This window comes from Diabrotica virgifera, chromosome 9 (genome assembly GCF_917563875.1).
Source record: "Diabrotica virgifera virgifera chromosome 9, PGI_DIABVI_V3a".
Lineage (NCBI taxonomy): Eukaryota > Metazoa > Arthropoda > Insecta > Coleoptera > Chrysomelidae > Diabrotica > Diabrotica virgifera.
Genome location: NC_065451.1, coordinates 209,074,884 through 209,096,565, shown reverse-complemented (window position 1 = coordinate 209,096,565; position 21,682 = coordinate 209,074,884). Strand labels below are relative to the sequence as shown.

At 33.7% G+C, this 21,682-nt stretch overlaps 1 protein-coding gene across 1 annotated transcript in view; it reads right to left on the bottom strand.

Annotated features, from left to right (window-relative positions):
* Positions 1-16,019: 16,019 nt before the first annotated feature.
* The window catches only part of LOC114327624 (head-specific guanylate cyclase), a 42,735-nt gene continuing 37,072 nt past the window's right edge, over positions 16,020-21,682 (bottom strand). The window contains exon 13 of the mRNA XM_050660062.1: positions 16,020-16,383. Within this exon, the coding sequence (XP_050516019.1) occupies positions 16,182-16,383 (202 nt within the window). The 3' untranslated portion in view covers positions 16,020-16,181. The remainder of the gene's footprint in view (positions 16,384-21,682) is intronic.

The following is a 21,682-nucleotide window of genomic DNA, read 5'->3' as shown; positions in this document are numbered from 1 at the left end:
TATTAAAGACGGGATTTCGTGCCTACTTATACCTTCCTGTTCTCCGGGACTCCGGGATGCTGGAGCGAGATGACAATTGCACCTATTTTCGCGTGCGTTCGTCTGTATCTGTGCATTCTGAAAGGAAGGTGCAGGAAGGGATGCTAAATCTTTTTAAGAGGTTTCTATTTTTACGAGAGATCAAAATGAGGAGGTATAGGGATTCAATCATAATGCATTTGCAATTTACACAGACATACATATATACATATATACATATATACAATTCTTATTTTATTTATTTCAATTGAATTAAAACAAACAAAAAAAATATAGAATTTCACAATTATTAATATGGATACTTAATAACAGACGCCAAATTATTGTTTACATTTTTTTATATCTTAGGGTTCTTATTTCTATGGGCGGGAGATCTGCCTATTTTGCGACGTTTGTTGAAAGTCCGTTGTAACTCTTCGTCTTGATCTCCTTTTCCCTTCTTGTCGTTTTCGTATGTCGTAGTAATGTCACTTTCCATTCGAAATAGACCTTCATGCTTATCTTCTCTGCTCATTACAAATGATCCGTTTCACCGCCATAAAGGTCTCGTCCGGATCAACTCCTCTGAAGCTTGATCCTTCTCAGTGTAACGTCTTACTTTATTTCGTGCCTACTTATACCTTTCTGTTCTCCTAAACTCCAGGAGGCTGGAACTAGATGACAATTACACCCATTTTTACGGGAATTCGTCTATCTGTGCATTCTGAAACGAATGTACAGGAAGAGATACTAAATCTTTTTAAAAGGTTTCTATTTTTACGAGCGATCAAAATGAGGAGGTATAGGGATTTAATCATAAATTATTTGCAATAAAAAATTCTCTTTGCATTTCAAATTTTCTCTTATTTTTTTATTCTTAAGTAAAAGAAAAAAAAGAAGTACAAAAAGGAATAAATAAAACCAAAAATGAGATATGAAATAAAGCCTGCGATAACGTAGAAAATCTTATGGGTACCATAAGAAGTAAAGAAGCCTGAAAAACAATTATTATCTACAATGTTTTGAAACTGAGTGTACCCAGTTTCTGTATCGAATGAGGTTGAATTTGAAATTACACGTTTGTTACTTGGCATTAATTAATACGTACAACGAAATTATGAATGCTCTTGACGAAGCTACAATGGAAGCTATTGGAGAAGTGGATAGTTTAAAGATTAAAAATTAATGGTGAAACAAAAAAATAGAAGATGTTTTAGAAAAAAATGGAGTTATGTCACCTTTTGAGGGGTGAAGAGCTGCCATCAGAATAGAAAACTGCAGCTCAAATCTGTAATCTTTACAAAAATAAAGACGACAGATATGATTGTAAGAACTACCGAGGACTTAGTCTAACCAACACAATTTATAGAATACATGGGAAGATAATTAAAATCCGAATTGAAGATTGTTGGGAGGGCGCTAAAGAGCAGAGTGGCTTTAGTACTGGCCGATATTTATAGACAATGTGTTATGTCTAAAACAAACAATAGAAAAGCGATTGGAACACAATATGGAGACACACATGGTATTTATTGATCTTCAAAAGGCGTATGATAGTGTCCGATTAGTCAAGCTGTGGTAGATACTAGAAGACAAGAAAATTCCATTTACATTAATGCTGTAAGTGAGTTGTACGACATGACGAGTTCAATAAAGATTGGACATAAAGTGATAAATAAGATAATGGTGACCAACGGACTTCAGCAAAGACCTACGTTGCATTGCATCTACGTTCTTTAAGGTTTATTTGGAGGAAGTTTTGGATATTTGGAAAACAAAATGTGAACCTAGAGTGTGAAAATTGGAGACCATAAAGTGTCAGCGTACATTTTGCGGATGGCCAAGTAATACTTGCAGAAGATCAGGATGATACTACATGTTGCGAAAAATAGTTTCTGTTTAGGCTCTGTTTGTTCTATTCACTTGATCTTCCGCTTGTTTCGAGCGTTCCTTAGCTAGATAGTACCTATAATGCCTAGATAATATGTAAACTCCATCATTTGTTCTATTATTTGGTAGCTCTAATTTACATCTTAGTTTATTTGCTGTTATAACCATGTGGTCCGTCCACACGACTATGATTAACATTTTTTTTTATTTTTATTTTTATTTTTGTAAAGAATCTAATTTATTTTTCACTGTTATAATTATTTATTCGTTTTGAGGGACAATCCGTATATACGAGTCGGTTACTAATTCAGTGTGGTAAATTATTTGTTTTTATCTTTTCGGGAAAAGACCTTTTAAGTTTTTTGTTTTTTAACTACCTCATTGTTTTTTTTAAAGACAATCAAGAGTCCCCTTAAAACTCTCTTAGAAAAATGTACAGTAGATACAGTTCCTCGCGAGTTAATTCTACATCTTCTCAGAAATAGCAGGACGAAGAAGGGCAGGCCTGCTGAAGATTCTGCAACGAAAAGTTACGAGATAGGAAAATCTTTCATACAAATTACTTTGAGGTCCGTCATTTTTTACTTTCTTTTTTCAATTTTCCTATTGTAATAGAGTCTATTTGTAAAGCTCACTGAGTTAGGAGTTTCGTATAATAAAGATTTACCATGCATTATTGTCTTTTATAGAGGAAATTAACATGTTAAATTTTCTGGCAGTTAGGTAAATTAAATTGATACATCATACGTTCTAAATTAACCTTTCTAAGAAACATATCCATAATAATCTAAGGGTGTATATGGCTTTAATTTTTAAATAGAAAAAATCACTTTTCCTCGAAACTATCGACTAGAACGCTTTATTGTGGTTTTATTTTTAAGTTAATTGCTGAAGATGACGTAGTCAAAGTAGTAAAATGCGGAAAATATTGGGCGGTAGATAAAATTCCGCCAGGCCGTCGTTTTTCACTTATTAACGACCACTTGAGCACGTTTCTCTTTCGATAGCAGTTTTTGAGCACTTTCGATTCCTTCTTAGCGTTCATCTCTTTGCACTTTGTCCTGAATTAATAATGTGAACGAACCGATTCAACCCGCGCCAGCTTATTATATGTACATAATACAGGTAAGAGTTTCAACAAAATCCAAACGGGGTGTTTCTATTTAATGTGCATTAACCACGTTTAAAAATGCTGGATAAAATTGAGACGAAAAAATTTCAGCATTTCAGCGGAAATCTAAATATAAACGATACTGAAGGAGGAAAATCAACAAAATCTACATCATCAACTACACAGTGAAGAGCCAACAAGAGAAGTGTCAAATGCCATTCTAAGACTCAAAGACAATAAAGCCCCAGGAATCGATGAAATCTGATCGGAAATGTATAAAAAAAGTGGGTACTAGACGAGTGACTAAAGGGAATAATATGTCCGTTGCATAAAAAAGGCGATCAACTGGATTGTAAGAACTATAGAGGCATTACTCTGTTAGCATCTGCGTAGAAAATCTTCAGCAATGTATTGTTTGAAAGACTTAAATCTTTTACAAAGGATATTGCTGGTCAATATCAATGCGGATTTATTACCGGAAAGTCAACTATATAACATAGATACACACTATCTCTTCGTCGACTTCAAAGCAGCCTATGACAGTGTTAAAAGAACTGCATTATATAATGCAATGATCGACTTTGCGATCCCACCTAAGTTAGTTAAGGTGACCCAACTAACAATGGAAAACGTAAGATCGTGCGTTAGAATTGAAGTAGAAAACTCTACGTTCTTTGACATTAATACTTAATGGTCTAAGAGAGGGGAACGACCTGGCGTATCTCCTCTTTAACATTGCCTTGAAAAAGGCAGTCAAAAAATTAAATAATAGAATGAATGGAACTATTTTTAATAGATCGGCGCAAATTTTCGCATTCGCTGAAGATAGCAATAGCAAACAGTGTTCACGGTCTCCAAAAAATAAAAATATAAAACTCGCAGTTAAGCTTAATATTATATACAAGATATAATATTTTAAACATAAGACCGGTTTTGATGTACGGGGCTGAAACAAGGACCTTCGTCCCAAGGGCGGATCCAGGACCGATTTTCGGGAGGGGCCATGAACTTTCTTTTGGGAGGGGTACCAGGGGGTCTGGGGGTAATTTTTAAAAATTAGGGCTACAATAGTGAGTTTTAAGGTACTTTTCACACACTTTTGAATGCCATAAAGACATTCAAAACTTATCGTTATAAAAGTCTGATTCCTACACATTACTTCGGATCCAAAGGCAGTTCTTTCAACACATTTAATACTATTTTTCCCAATGCTTCTCCTGTCAGGCATTGTTTCCCTCTTTCTTGATTTTCACTAATTATTTTTATGTTCTCATAAGCGTCAATGAACTTGACAAACTCTTCATGAATGTTGTTATTGTGTATGTATCTCAAATTTAGAAAAATCTATTCCATGTGGGATACGTCGGACGCTTCATCAAATATGGCAGAGTGATAATTTGCACTTTGACTCTAATTCATTCAGTTGTTCAATTATAGGGCTTTTCATCGATTGTCATTTGTTTCGAGCTTCTGTCATGTGTCACATAATATTAATATATCTACGCCATACGTCTTCGGTTTGTATCATTGGTAATACCAATAACGTACGACGTAGATATATTAATATTATGTGACACATGACAGAAACTCGAAACAAATGACTGTGAATGAAAAGCCCTATTTCTTCACCACAACATGTTATCAATTGATTTTGACTGGTGCTATTAATGTATGTTGCTCGGGAGGATGCTGTGAATAGGTGTTGTTTAGTAGTCTTATATCCTGATGCGATTTTAAATCTCCCCTCAACTTCCCCTCATTGCCAGGTCCAGCATCTTCGTCCAGAAGCAGAAGACCAACATCACGATGGCCTTTTAGATGAATATTTTGTCGACCTAAGAACACTATACTACAGATTCTACTATTGGTCGTAGTCTTTCTCTATTTTCTAGTATCCTTGTAGACCTGTGAAAGTCTGTCTGGTTAATGACTGACTTTTGCGGGTTGAGATAACTTTGTAGAAAATCCAGCCCAACCTGAACGCACTCCTTGTGGTATGATGTTTTTTTATGCGTTTGTATGGCTCCATCTTTGCCCATGAGTTTGGCGAAAGGTTTGGTGACAAGGCTTTGGCCTGTCATCCCTTTATTGTGACCATATTTTTCATTAGAAAAATAAAATAAAATTTGCAATACTTGCAAAATAATCCCTTTTGAATGTGCGAAAGTCCCAACCAACTTTATTCTAAGTGCTGGTGACCCAAGCATAACTTTTTATTTCTTTTTTATTCTTTTTGTGTACAGAATATGCAAATTCATACGATTTTGATAGCTGCCAAGGTCGATCTAACAATTGGCACTTTGTAAAATTATCAACATTTTGATTTACAAAACATCCTATGTCATTCTTGAAGCTTCCGTTATTGCTTTGGTTCAATTCTAGTTCAGAAGACATATTTATCCCCTGTTTTTTTTTACGTAGGTAATATATAGGTATGTGTTTGAAACTAAAAACGTTTGAACTGCAAATATTTAAATTTCTATTTTTTTACATTCTCGGAGGGGGCCATGGCCCCCATGGCCCCCTCCCTGGATCCGCCCTTGCTTCGTCCACGTTTCAGCGTGGACTTCGTCTTTCGACTTCAGTTGGACTTCGTCCATTATCAGACAATAGATGGATAAAACGTATTGTCGAGTGGTCGTCCACCAACCAGATTTACTAACGACGCGATGTGTAGCGTAGTGTTATCAGTAACTGGATGCAAGCCCACAAGATGGAAACATATGGAAAGAGCTGAGGGATACCTACATCCAGCAGAAGATACGTATAGGTTGATGATGATTATAATGATGACGATGATGATGGTGTATTGCATCTTTAAGTCTTACTCTGTCAAATGCCTTCTTCAAGTCGATTAAACATAGGAATACGGGTCTATTGTCTAATGTTTTGTCTGTAAGCTTTTGTATGACGAATATTGCATCTGTATACGACTTTCTCCTATTTTGTTGTTCATGTGATAAATCGTTCTTGCAAAATTGTAGTTGTAGGTTTCAGGATAACTGCGTAAGGTTAATAAATGTAATCATCGGCCCATATCGCTCAGAACGAGTGTTAGGAAATGACTAAAGGAGACGTGAAGGATTTTTAAACAAAGCTATTATTAAAATTGTGCAAACCTTTAACTTTGGGTTTTCCTAAAAATTCCAAAATTAAATATTTGCACCAGCAAATGTTAAGAAAAACCAAATATATGAATATCGGTAGGACGCAGCAGGACTTGATACTAGATGGAGGAGAAACAATCAATAAATGTACAGAATATAAGTATGTACCTGGGTAAGAAAATCACGAATGACGGAACACTGGACGAAGCCATTAAAGAACGAAATATTCAGGGCAGGAAAGCAATTATGGTAGGGGAGCAAAGTATGCTAAATGTGCAGTCACTCGAGCGCTTTGGGGACCTATTGGGTTGTGACTATTAGATCCTAAAACCAAAAAAAGTTAAGTAAAATTTTCTATTTTAGCGGGCGCTTGCCATTTTTTAATTTAATTTTCCATTTCCATTAATCGTTTTTTCCGAATATAGCGCCATCTATCCATAATTCGAAAAAATGTTTCGAATAAAAGTTGCTTATTTTTATGCAGAGAACTCAAATCTGCAATAAAAAATGGGGGTTCCCATTTAAGATTTTAAAGTAACCCCTTCACCCCACCTCCGTGGGGGGTCACATTTGGTACCATTCGATATATTTTTCAAAAATATTAAATAACTGTATTTTTCAGTTTTTCGATCTGATGTTTATTTTACTAAATATCGCGGGATTTGTATTTAAAATTAAAAATTTACCCCCCACCCCTCTCTGCGAGGGGTCGTGTTTGGTATATCTCGATAGATTTTTGAAAAATATTGAAAGTGTAGTTTTTAGTTTTTCGATCTGACTTTCATTTCGCGAAATATTCGCCTTTTTCTTGTGAAACTTTGTGACTCACCAATTCACTTACGCCCCGCTCAAATCGTCAGATTTTTTAAATATACATTGTTTTGCATGTACTTAACTTACCTTATCTTAATCTGACAATTTCGAGTATTTTTAAGGATAGATTTTTTTTTTCGGGCCCCCCTAAACGAACTCCCCTGTGTTAAGAGCCAATATATGGCAGAGATACATCTGCAGGGTACCACGTTTCTCCCCATATGATAATCTGACGCGCTCGAGTAACTGCAAAAATCCCCGCTTGGGCTCCCCTACCATTACGGTTCGAAACTCAGTACTGTGGGATAAGCAGATAAACAATCAAAACAAGAAAAAGATCTAAAACGCCGTAATGCAAAACATTATAACAGCTGCGAAGTATGGCCTATGAAGAAATAATCAAAACAATTAGTTAGAGGTCACCGAAATGGATTTCTGGAGAAGAGCTGCAGGAAGATCAAGAAGAGAACGTGTCACCGACGAACGGATACGAGAAATAATGAAGGTAACATACATACAATAAATGATGAAATCAACGAAATACAACTAAGATGGTTTGGTCACGTACACAGAATGCATAAGAACAGAGTCCCAAAACAAGTACAAAACTGGAAACCGCAAGGTAGAAGAAGAAGAGGTAGACCGAGGAAGAGTTGGCAGGCAGGAATAAACAAAGCCATGGATGAAAGAGGTCTGCAAGTAGATCAATCTGCGGACAGAGAGGAATGGCGAATGGGTATCGGAGGACGGAGAACGTTGTAAACCGATAGTATACCTGTATTTTCAATATTAGGACATTAGGACAATATTATCAGGAATTTAGGAAAAGGAAATCAACAATTAACGCCGTACATCGATTAATGCAATCTAATAGGGTGATGATGAGGATAGGACAGCTAGAGCCCTTTAAGGGGCTATCCTAGTGTAAAAGTACGAAATTCATATACATACCTATTTTTTTTTGGGAATTTCTAAAATAAAAAATACTGTACCAATTGTTTTGAAAATTTGCATGAGCATTTATTATAAAAAGAAGTATATGTAAATAATTTCCATAAAAAAATATTGAAAAGTAAACGATTAATGCGCCATCTACTGGCACCGTGAAAATAAAAACAGCTCCACTGCTGCATACTCCAGGGAAATAAGGCAAAAATATACCATGTTCGGGACACTTGAGCAGCCAGGTTGCAAATGGGTTTTTTGGGTACTATATACCTAATACATTATACATACAAAAATGCCCGTCACAGTTCGGACGAGAATTTTAGTTATTAACAAATAAGGGTCAAAAATGGCAGTTTTTTCGTTTAAATCGCTACGGGTAAAAGTAGGGTAACTAAATATCTTATGTATACTGTTATTCTTTTAGTCGATGAGCCAAGGTTTAAAATGGCAATTTTTGAATTTCGGTTCGATCATGTGTTGCTTCAGAAATTGCAAAATAAAACTAAAATTTCGAAAATAAAAAAACTGTTATAACTTTTGTGAAAATAACCTTAAGACCTTAATATTGCACAAAAAATTGAGACAGACAGTCCATATAATGTACAAAAATTTTTAAGACGATTTATTAATTAGTTTAAATTTTATTCAATTTGTTTATCCCAATGAGCTTTTTCTTCGCAATATTGTTGTTCAGAAAATAGTAATGTAATAGCAATTCTATGAAAACCACATGAAAGAAGAAAGTCATGTTTTCAAAGTATTTTAAAAAAATCATTAAAAAGCCATTTTTATCTTTCCGAAAACATTTTACTAAAGTAGGGTCATTTTTAGTTCATAAACAATTTGAATAACTTTGTTAATATTGACTGTAGATTAAAACTACTTTGGGATTTGAAAAGCTGGTATTTTATCCGAATTTTCAAAAAAACACTTTTTGCCTAGGTTAATTCAAATTTCAAATTCAAATTTATTCAAAAATATGTGTGTACAACATTTTACATTTAGATCTTATATTATTAGTATCGACTGACTCAGCACCATGCCTAGGCAAGAGTTGCCTGTTTTGCACTGTACTATGTCAATCGAAACTGTATCAATTGTACATAAAAGTAGTATTAAGGTTGGAACTAAGAAGTAACATACCTAACTATCGAAGAGATAATGCAACAGAACAAGACGGACGGTAAACCTCTCTAGCTGCTGAATACTTTGTTAATTATAATACCAATATACATCCAAATTCTACTCTGATTATGCTGTCGTTCATACATTAAGACATTGCGTCCAAAAATAATTGTAAGTGGGTTTTTAGATAGGTTTTTATGTATTTTTTAAATTTAAATAATTTAGGTTCTAGTTTGATGTGTATAGGAATTATGTTATAAAATTTAGGTCCAAAGAACATTAGGGATCTTTGTGTTACTGATTTTTTGAACTGCTGAATACTAATATCCATATTTGTTACTGATCGAGTTAATCGGTTGCTTTGAAATTTAAATTTTTTTGAGTTTATATAAACATTTAAAACACAGTTGTAGATGTAGAGGGATTTAACACTAAATATCTCGGATTCATCATATAATTTTTTTGTTGGATGCAGTTTTCTTTTTTTTAAAAATTATTTTTAATAGAGTATTTTGAACTGTTTCTAAAATGTTAAGAGTTTTGTTAAACGCGCCACCCCATGCTACAATACAATATCTTAAGACTGATTCTGCAAGCGAGTTATAAACCATGATTAATTTTTTCCTGGGTAGAATATCTCTTAAGATATAAAATTTATGCATTAGAGCCCTTATTCGTTTACTGACATGAGTGATATGGTCTGACCAACGTAAATGTTGATCTATGAAGACACCTAAATACTTTATAGAGAAAACTTTTTCTATTGAAGAACAGTCACAATTTTGTCCTTGACATTTTGCGTTATGCAATTTTATATGAAAATTTGTAGGTTGGTTAACAATTGTTGGGCTAAAGGCGATATATTTTGTTTTATTAATATTTAATGTCAGTTTGTTAAATTTTAGCCATAAGTTTAGCTGTTTTAGGTTCATTTCAGAGCTGGTTTTAACCTCCTCCCATGTTTAATTACAGTCAAAGTTAGCCAATTTTTTTATTTAATTGACAGCTACTTTGTTTATAACAATTAAGCAACCCAGCTAGCGCCATTTCGAAGTTGAAGGTATATAGTTTATGTGTAAAAGTTTGAGTAAACTTTAAACTTCAACAAAGTTGTTAATAAAGCTTTAAAAATAACGTTCTAACGAAATCGATTTGTGGTCGGTGGAAATGAATTATTATTAAAATCCGTGCACTCAAAAAATGAAACTGATCCTTCAAACATATGCTGCGATTAATATCTCCAGAGTTTGTTGATGGATTTTGATCATAATTTTTTTAAATTGTATGTACTCGTAGTCTTGTAGAGTACGTTATGTACGTAAATCCCCACCTAACATTTCAAAATGTTAGGGGGAGTTCCCCTTATCACTCAGGGATACGAAAAATAGATTACGACCGATTCTAAGACCTACCGAATATACATATATAATTTCATAAAAATCGGTCAAGCGGTCTCGGAGGAGTATGACAACTAACACTGTGACAGGAGAATTTTATAGATGTAAATATATAGATGGGTATTAGCAAATAGGGGTTGGCGATGGAAAAGTGTAAATTAAGGGTTGTATGTATTTTTTAATCCTACATCATATAAAATTAAGATAGATAATTTTGTCCAAAAAAATTTAAAAAAGTGTGTGGGTGGCAACCTCCCTTATAACTTATGGGTATGAAAATTGATTAAAACCTATTCTCAGTCCCATATGATGTACTTGTAAAATTTCATAAAAATCGGCCAAGCCGTTTCGGAGTAGTATGGTAACTAACACTGTTACAAGAGAATTTTATGTATATTGAAGTAACTGTGAATTATATAATAAAAGTGGCCAACTTTGACCGTAATTAACATAGGCGAAAAGTTTTTTTTTGAAAATTTGTGTAAAAATACCAGCTTTTGAAATTCCAAGGTAAATTTACTCTACAGTCAATATTAACAAAGCTATTCCAATTGCTTTCAAGCCTAAAATGACTCTACTTTAATAAAATGTTTTCGTAGTGATAAAAATTACTTTTTAATGATTTTTTTCAATAATTTAAAAACAAGACTATTGTTCTTTCATGTGGTTTTCACAGAATTTCTATATAATTATTATTTTCTGAACAATTACATTACAAAAAAAGCTCTTTGGGATAAACAAATTGAATAAAATTTAAACTAATTGACGAATCGTCTTAAAATTTTTTGTGCAGTATATGGACTCTTTGACTCAACTTTTTGTGAAATATAAAAGTCGTAAAGTCACTTTTGCGAAAGTTATAGCAAATGTTTTATTTTCGAAATTTTAGTTTTATTTTGCAATTTTCGAAGCAACAAATGATCGGAAGAAAATTAAAAAACTGCCGTTCTAAACATTGGCTCATCTTCTAAAAGAAGAATACTATAAATAAGATATTTAATTATCCTATTTTTACCTGTAGCGATTTAAACGAAAAAACTGCCATTTTTGACCCTTATTTGTTAATAACTAAAATTCTCGTCCGAACTGTGACGGGCATTTTTGTATGTATAATGTATTAGGTATATAGTACCCAAAAAACCCATTTGCAACCTGGCTGATCAAGTGTTCCGACAAAAACCCTATTTCCCTGGAGTAGCAGTGATTGGGACTAATAGAGATCCTGAAACATAAAATTTCAAAGTTATTATTGAAAAATAAGTTATTTCCTATACCATAAACTAGCATTTTTGAAAAATGTTAAAATTTGGAAAAATGACGAAGTGTTAATTTTTTTTAAATTAGCTAAAACATTTTCAGTTTCAAAAACTGCCAAATTGACATTTTTTATCCTATCAAAAAACTCTTAGTTGATGGCATAGAAAATAACTTATATGTCAATAATATCTTTGAAATTTTATGTTTCAGGATCTGTATTAGTCCCAGTCACTGCAGCAGTAGAGCTGTGCTTTTATTTTCACGGTGCCAGTAGATAGCGCACAAATTGTTAAATTTTCAATATTTTTTTATGAAAATAATTTTACATGTAAGTACTTCTTTTTTTAATAAATGCTCATGTAAAATTTCAAAACAATTGGTACAGTACTTTTTGTTTTAGAAATGCTCAAAAAAGTATTATGAATTTCGTACTTTTACACTAGGATAGTAAGCGATTGCAGAACCCCGAGAAGAAGATTTTCATAGTTCGTTCTCATATTCTCGTAACTCCTTTTACAATTTGTATTATCGAAATTCATTTTTAACCATTGATATGGTATTATTTTCAAATAAAATTACGAATTTTTTTTAGTAAAAAAATATTGTACTAAGATTGACCCAGCGACATCTATGTCTGAAACGTTTAAATAACATACAGCCACCTATTTGGTATAGATTTTTTGTGAAATGCTTCAAGCTTTATGCTTTTTAAATACCAGTATTGCGAATCTAACTTTCAGACTTTTTTCCAGCAGAAATATTACAACTTATTAAAATATTAGTAATTTTTGTAAAGCTGGAATATAATTATGTATCATCGTTATTATTGTCTACCCTGGCTAAAAGACTTCGTTCGATGGAATTTTGATACATTGTATCAATAAAGTACAATTCTATCTCTCTCTGTATTGTCTATCCAAACAAGAAATATCTCTCATAATAGAGTGTCTTTTATTTTGAGGCAAATGTCAATTATTAGATTCAAAAATATTTCAGTTCTTTTTTTAATTTATTTTACTACTGACCGGCAACATCTTAAATAAATTAATTAAAACTGTCAATAACAGCCAACTTGATTTGAAGGTTTTAGAAAAATTAACTATTAAAATTGATCAATCAGATTTAAGAATGTTTAATAATTATTAAATTTTCTGTTCCAGGTAAGCCATTTTGACATCATTTCTATGTAGGTAAGTACCTACTAACTATTCAAAGTGATTTTTGACGGCCACTTTTTTCCTAGTATAGGGCTCTCTCATTATAGTATGGGGCTTCATTTTTTATCTCAGTATGGAACTAGTATAGAAGCCCCCTTTACTCAAGATTCTACGCCAAATCAAATGGTTTGCTGCTTCCAAGTTAAAATGTTATTTAATATTACAAGAGACTGATTTTATTTACGTGATATATTTCAATATTTATAATCTTTTGTTATAAGCAAGGCATAGTTCATTATTATTTTCTTATTATTTAATGTTAATTAATATTTTTGTACAGTCTCTATTTTAAACAGGTTTAAATAGAAATGGATTTATTATTCGGATTTACTATTCGTCTCTAAGGTATTATGTTCTGTGTTGACTTGCACATCAATGCATTTTTATTTATTAAGCGCAAAAGGCCTTGTAGGCCTAGGGCTAAAATGTTTACATTTCTGATTACATAAATAATAAATAACTTAATATAACTTACATAACTTATAAATTTTATTTAATTACACTTCAGTCTTTTTATACACTCCTTCACCACCTCCCTCCATCTCCTTCTGTCCAATGCTAGTTCTTTTCATCTCTCAATGTTACTTTTCTTCAAGTCTTCGTACACACTGTCCTTCCATTTTTTCCTTGGCCTGCCTTTCCTCTTCTTTTGTATTGGTCTTCGTGAGAGTACCATTTTTGGCATTCGTTTACTTCCCATTCTCTCGATGTGCCCCAAATATCGTATTCTCTGTGCTTTGATCGTCGTCGTGATCGTTGGCCCTTGATATAGTTCTTCCAATTCTTTATTGGATTTTCTTCTCCACTGACCTTCTATTTTCACACCTCCATATATTGCTCTTTGCATTTTCTCTCCCATCTTTCTAAGAGGTATGTTTCTGACTTTTTGAGCACCCATGTTTCGCATACGTATGTTACTGTAGGTCTGATAACAGTCTTAAAAATTCTTAATTTTTCTTGATACGTATTTGGATTTCAATAGTGTGCGTAATGCTCCACATTTTTTATTTCCTTTAGCTATTCTTGCCTTTATCTCCCCTTCTTCATGACCATTTTCATTTATTTTGGCTCCTAGGTAAATAATTTCTTTGGCTCTTTTGAACGAGTACGTTTTTTCTCCATCTATTTGTACTATGATGTTGTTCTCTTTTTCTTTTTGGATCTCTCCCATTATCATATACTTTGTCTTTTTTTCATTTATTTTAAGTCCGAATTTTTTGGCTTCTGTTATTATGTTTTTCATTAACTTTTGTAGTTCTTTCTTGCTTGTTGCTAATAGCGTCAGATCATCTGAAAATGCTATGCATTGGTGGCCGTTTTTAAATATCGTTTCTTGCATACTTGCATGTTTATTCTGCTTTTCCTGATTATTCCTTCCAATGTTAGATTGAATGCAGTTGTTGATAGTGGGCCTCTTTGTCGTAATCCTTCCATGGTTTCAAACTTTTTGGATGTATACCCTTTCGAAGCTATTTCGTTTGTCGTATTTTCCATCGTCATCTTTACCATCCTGACAATTTTACTTGGTATCCCCAATTCTTTCAACAGTTCGTACATTTGCTGTCTGTTTACTGTGTCGTAGGCCTGCTTCAATGCATTTAGCACCTCCTTATTCCAAGTAATTTTTTAGTTCCAAAGTAAGTTTTCAATTACGGAGTTGACTACTATAAAGGATGTTTGTTTCAGCTCTTTTGGCAGCTCGGAAGAGGGACAACGAACACTGATCAAATCACTTACGTAAGTTACGACGTATATTCTTCTTTGACCCTTCGACTATTTTGACCACACGGGTCTTCCCTATTCTGCTTATGAGGTTATTCCATTTTTTTTACTATTTAGTGTCCATTCGTTTATCTGCTGTATATTTTCTTCAGATGTTTTCACTACTCTTTTGATCTCTCATTTTTCAGTACTCTCATTTTTGCCGTTTCCAGTAAGCTTTGTATTGTGACTGTATCGGGTGTTGTTTCTGATGCATAAGTCATTATTAGTCTTACAATGGCTTTATAAATTCGTCTCTTCATTTGTGTTAATATATCGCTATATAGTGTTATTAAGGCATCCTGCCAATCTATTTGCTTTTTGTACATGATCTCTCACTTCTTTGTCAAAGTCTTCATAGCTGGACAGTGTAATTCCAAGGTATTTTATTTCCATTACTTATTCAATGCTGATGCCATCAATTTCTATTTTACATCTGATTGGTTCCTTGCTGATTCCCATTGTTTTAGTTTTCTAAGATAATATTGTCATATTAAATTCTTTTGCTCTTATGTTAAATCTGTGGACGATCTTATATCTTAAATATATCATAAATCTGTGGACTGTGGAAGTCTTTGCAGACTATCTTTATGTTGGAGTGTCAATATTGTATCGTTTCCGTAATATTTTTTACTTCTTTGTTTCCCAATCTCTATTCTCTTCCTTTATTGACACTTTTGATTACTTCATCCATAATTAAATTGAAGAGCATAGCTCTCAACAGTACTTATGTACAGGAGTCCTCCGGTCTTATTCCGCTGCATATGTCAATAGGTTTTGTAAGTTGTACATCTATTCTGACTTTTATTTTGTTGTTTTGGAAGATGTTTTCAATAATTTTTATGATGTACTCGTATAGAGGAACTTACCTATTTTACGGAATATAGAATTACATCTTTGAGTCTTATTGTGTCAAATACTGTCTTAAAGTCAATCAGACACAGAAATGCTGGTCTATTATTTTACTCTGGTAATTTGTCAGTACCTAATTTGCTTTAGGATGAATATTGCATCTGTATACGATCTTTCAGTACAAAAACCCTGTTGTTCATCTGCTAAACTTATCCTCTGATTCATTATTTCTCATAAAATTTTAGTTCTTCGTAAGTTTTGTGTAGTATTTAACACGTTTACTGTATAGTTTTCTGGCTGTTTTTATCTCCTTTTTTGAATTCTAGAATTATTCGGCTCGCTCTCCATTCTTACGGTAGTTGATTGTGTTTTATAACTTTGTTAAGTAATGTTAATTGTTCTGTCATGGCTACTTCATAATATTTCAGTAATTCGTTTGGTACTCCATCTTTATCTGCAGCTTTTCTGTTCTTCAGCTTTTTCGTTCCATTCTTCTTTAAAAAACGAATAAAAAAACTACAGGTAGTCTAGAAGTGTATATTTAAGATTGGAAATAAATTAATATATAATATAGTATATATAGTACCAAAAAGTGGTGCAGTAAGTAGGGAAAAAGCCTCAAAATAATTTATTCCCTCTCAGTATAAAGACCTATATTGCGGTTTATTGCTAGTTCGTAACAGTCTTAAAGAGTGTGATCCCATTTCAAACCGATGTCCAGAAGCCCGGCTTCGATATGCTGCGCTATGGGGGCGTCTTCGTGAAGATCTGAGTGCTTGTAGTCGGTGAGGAAGTGGCAGGTGCCCGGAATGTGAGAGGGAAATCCTTTGGGGAGGCATTTCTGGTCGCGTTCTTCGGTTACGAAACCTCCAGCTCGTATTAAGCGCCTGAAAGAAAGAGTATACAAAAAAATTGTAATATCAATACACAAAAATCACATACACACAAATATATGTATATCATATACTATCGGTTTAAAACGTTCTCCGTCTTCCGTTACCCATTTGCCATTCCTCTCCCTAAGCACATTGATCTACTTGCAGACATCTTTCATCCAAAGCTTTGTTTATTCCTGCTCGGAATACCAACTTTTCCTCGGTCTACGTCTTCTTCTTCTACCTTGCGGTTTCCAGTTTTGTACTTGTTTTGGGATTCTGTCCTCATGCATTCTTTGTAAGTGACCAAACCATTTTAGTTGTATTTTGTGGATTTCGTCATTTATTGTATGTGTTACCTTCATTATTTCTCGTATCCGTTCATTGGTGACATGTTTTCTTCCTGATCTTCCTGCAGCTCTTCTCCAAAAATCCATTTCGATGACCTGTAATATTTGTTTCGATTTTTCCCTCATAGGCCATACTTCGCAGCTGTATGTAAAAATGATTTTGACTACGGCGTTAGAGATTTTTTTCTTGCTTTGATTGTTTATCTGCTTGTCCCAGAGTACTGAGTTTAGAAGTCTAATTGCTTTCCTGCCCTGGCTGTTTTGTTCTTTAATGACTCCGTCCAATGTTCCGTTATTCGTGATTTTCATAGCCAGGTACTTATATTCGTTGCATTTACTAATTGTTTCTCCTCCGTCCAGGATCAAATCCTGCTGCGTCCCACAGATATTCATATATTTGGTTTTTCCTATATTGATCTCTAGACCCCATTTTCTATATTCCTCTATTAGCTTTCTTATCATGTAACAGATATCATCGTAGTCTAGTGCTATTAATATTTGGTCGTCTGTTAAACAAATAGTATAATATAGTGTATGGCCATTCACTGGAAGCTCCATGTTCTTGCATTTGCGTTTCCAGTTTTCAGAGCTTATTCCAAATATATTTTAAAAAGTGTTGGACAGAGGCAGCATCCTTGTTTGAGTCCTTTATTTGTCAAAACCCCTTCAGTGAGTTTGTTTCCTTATTTAATTTTCGTGGTAGTGTTGTTATAAATAGAAAAAGAGTGTTGTTATACATTTTTTTTTATTTTTATGATTTCTATGTTTATATTTGTATTCTTCATTACTTCCCATAATTTTACCAAAGGTACAGAGTCGTATGCCGTTTTCAGATTAATATATACGAAATGAAGCTCTTGGTCGAACGTTCTTTTCTTTTCCATGACCTGTGTGATTGCAAATAGATGATCAATTGTAGATCTTCCGGCTATAAATCTTGCTTGTTCTTCTGCCTCCATTTCTTTATATTCGTTTTCTATTCGGTTTTTGAAGATCGCTCCGTATATTTTGCTGATTGTTGGTGTAACGGAAATGCACCTGTAGTTGTCACATTGTTCTCGATCTCCTTTTTGTATATTGCTGACATATACGATAATTTCCATTCTTGTGGGACTTCTTTGTTTCCCACAAATGTTGTTGTATACACAAAAATATACAGGGATTTATTTCCTCAAGGTGCTTTGCGACGATCACCACAGCCACGCCATCGGCATATGTCCCGAGCCTAGCTTCTTCTTCTTAGCCTTCTTCTATCGTTCATCTCTGGACATAGACTTCTCCCAACTCCTTCCATCGGATCTCTATCCTGAACAACATACTTAAAATTTGTTCCGCCTTTTCTTTTTATATCGTCTACCCATGTCATCTGTGGTCTTCCTCTTGATCGTTCACCCTCCTGAGGTCCTTAAGGTTGTATTGTGGCGCTCCAACGTTGGTATTTTTGTCCAGCGGTGTGGCTTTTGAAGATCCATTTGAGTTTCTCAATTTTTATTGTTATATCCTCGACTTTTGTTTTTTTATCTCACCCAGTCGTTTCTCTTTTTATCTGACAGTCGTGTACCTACCTAACATTGCTCTTTCCATTGACTTTTCTATTGTGGCTAGTTTATTTATATTTGCCTTGGTTAGAGTCTAGGTTTGACATCCATATGTCAAGATATGATGGACGTACTGCAAGGGCGGATCCAGGGCCGATTTTCAGTGGGGGCCATGGCCTTTTTTGGGGGAGTAACGAGGGACTGCCTTTTTTTTAAATAAATTTTTTTTTAAATTATGGCTAAAGTGGTGAGTTTTACGGCATTTTTCACACTTTTGAGTGGCATAAAGACACTCAAACCTTATCGTTATTAACATTTCTACACATTTCTTTCAGAGTGTCGTCTGCGAATCTTATAATTAGTGTTGCCCAAGTGCAAGACCAAGACGAGACTTAGAGAGTCTTGGTCTTGGTCTTGCGACAGTACACCTGGTCTTGGTCTTGGTCTTGGTATTGCGCTCCAGGTCTTGGTCTTGGTCTTGGTCTTGCAGCAAGAGTCTTGCAAGTCTCGCAGTTGCCCATTAGCCTATTACATATCTTAGAACTAGAAAAACGTAACAGAGTAGGTCAATTTTAAGCTTTAATATCACAGCCGTAGTGAAGACCAACCAAATTAATAAATATCTAAACAACTGACACCAGGTGGAGTTTGAACCTACGATCTAAGCGATCCGTGTCTATATTCCAACTAACCAAAGTTTATTAGGAACTTACGTATTTTTTCGAATATTTGCCATTGACAATGTGTGATTTGAAAAGAATTCAATTCAGTGACAGATGTGCACAATATGAAGGGTCAGAGGGAAAAAGGATGAATGTAAATTTTTGGTCATTTTGAGATTGTTGTGCAATCTGTTAGCTTAGAAAGGGTACTATCAACCTGTGAATGGACAAGGGGACATAAATATGATAATCGTCTTAAAATCACGTCACAAGATTGGACGCAAGGGGTAAAAACAATGAATATGTAACTTTATTTCTCATTTTACCGAAAATGCTTGCAGATAGACATTCATCGTTCTTTCCCCTGGCCATATGTTATGGCTTCATATGTTAACGCCAGTTCTCATTTTGGTACCGAATACCAAACCGAGAATAATACACTTCTCCAAGAAATTAAGACACCTCCTTAAAAATGGAATGGGTCATTTTTGATGTCTCGAATTTCCTAAACCTGTTGTCTGATTTAAGTGATTTTTTAATATTATATAGCCTTATTCGTTAACAATATCGCTGTAATAATATTGTTGCTAGAAGTTAAATTGTCGTTGTATAGGTACCCGATATAATCGGTTCGCTAAACTCAGACACAACTAGCTAGTGATTTTAGTAAGTAATTTTGCCAGTTTGGTAATATTGGCAAAAAAATAATTACTAAATAGTTACTAATTACTCAATAGTTAGTAATTTTGCCAATTTTGGCAAAATTGGCCAAAAACAAAAAAATTACCTACTAAAATCACTAGCCAGTTGTGTCTGAGTTTAGCGAACCGACTTTAACTTATCGGTACTAATGAGTGTACCAATCAAACTGTGTTTTTTTCTCAAAGTAAGCATCATCCTGTGGAATATTCTAGCATTTATAAAATACTGAAATTAAGACCCAATTACAGTCTGATATTTTTTTAACATTTTGTTTTTTCATTCGCTTATGTTGGATAACAGTAAAGTTAGGTATTTTAACAACTAGCCATGTTTTTTATCAACACAGGGTATTTTTAAATAAGTATGGTAAATTTTAAGGGGTAATTCTAAACAAACGGGTCATGTTACCCGTATGCGCGCCAATGGTGAATATTAAATTCTTAATTGTATGTCAAAAATGCGTAATAACTACCTCTTAAAACCCACCAAATTTCATTTGCATATCTCAACCGGTTTTAGAGCAATAAATCGTCAGTTTGTAAGAAAAATTTTAACACCCCCTATTTCGGAAACGAAGCATTTGCGAACATACACTTATAAAGCAAACTGTCAAATTATTTTTCGGGCAGAATTACCCCTTAAAGTTTGCCATACTTATTTAAAAACACCCTGTATTGATGAAAAACATCGCTAGTTAAAAAAGTACCTAACTTTTTATTATCCAACATAAGCGAATGAATAAAAAAAACAAAATGTTAAGAAAATATGAGGCTATAGTTGGGTTTTAATTTCAATATTTTATAAATGCTAGAATATTTCAGGGTGATGCGAACTTTGAGAAAAAAAAAATACAGTTTGATTGGTAGTGTCCAATGACTAGGCTATATTATTATCAAACATTAAAATAAAATAAATAAAAAATCAAATTATCAACCACTTAAATCGAACAAGTTTAGAAAATTCGAGAGACCAAAAATGACCCGTTTCTTGGAATAGTGTATAGCAACCAAAGAGCATAACAAAAGAACAGTGAGTCGATTGATAAAACAAATGACTAGTTTAATTTAACTACCTACAGAAAAAACTGCTATGAATGTCCTTTTGTTTTCCATGTATTTCACTGTAAATATTTCTTTGTTGAATGCCTCGTAGACTAAATATTTGGGTATGTATTTGGTTACACGGTATAGACGGCACGGCATTATCTGTTATAGTCTGTCTCCTATCGTAATCACACTCAGCAGAAAAAATATACATACATAATAGTCTTATTATTCTATATATCGATATGATTTTTATGTGTTTAAATTCCTACAAAACTAATTAAGGAAAAAAATTAACTACTTATTGTAGGTATATTTTTTATCAGCATATGACATATTTTTAAAAAGTTTCTATACATTATAGGTCTGGATCCCGCGTATGGAAAAAAATTGATTAATAGCAAGCTGAAAATTTGTTAATAGCTTAACGGTGTCTAGTCGGATAAACTTTGATATCTGGGAACACTGGAACAGGGGCAGTTTTAATTGTGGGACAGGTTGAAAATTTGGAACGGTCAGACCACGAAAACGGCACCTTTATTTTGTCCGACAGAATAGACTTAAACTCTCCGAACAGAGATTAAACTCTCGTGCAAAAATCAGACTGCTATTTATCACCTATCATAATTCCTGTCATTTGATATATTCTACATGTTCCACTCATTAAAACGCTCATTTGGTGATAAATAGCAGTCTGATTTTTGCATGAGAGTTTAATCTCTGTTCGGAGAGTTTAAGTCTGTTCTGTCGGACAAAATACATGTGCCGTTTTCGTGTTCTGACCGTTAAAATTTTTTAACCTGTTCCACAATTAAAACTTCCCCTGTTCCAGTGTTCCCATATATCAAAGTTTGTCCGACTAGACACCCTTAAGCTCTTAACAAATTTTCAGCTTGCTATTAATCAACTTTTTTTCATACACGAGATCCAGACCTATTAATTTATGAATGGAGGGCGGCTATTCTCAAAACCTGGACAATTAATTTCAGAGCGAAGAATGTATGTTTGTTTATGGT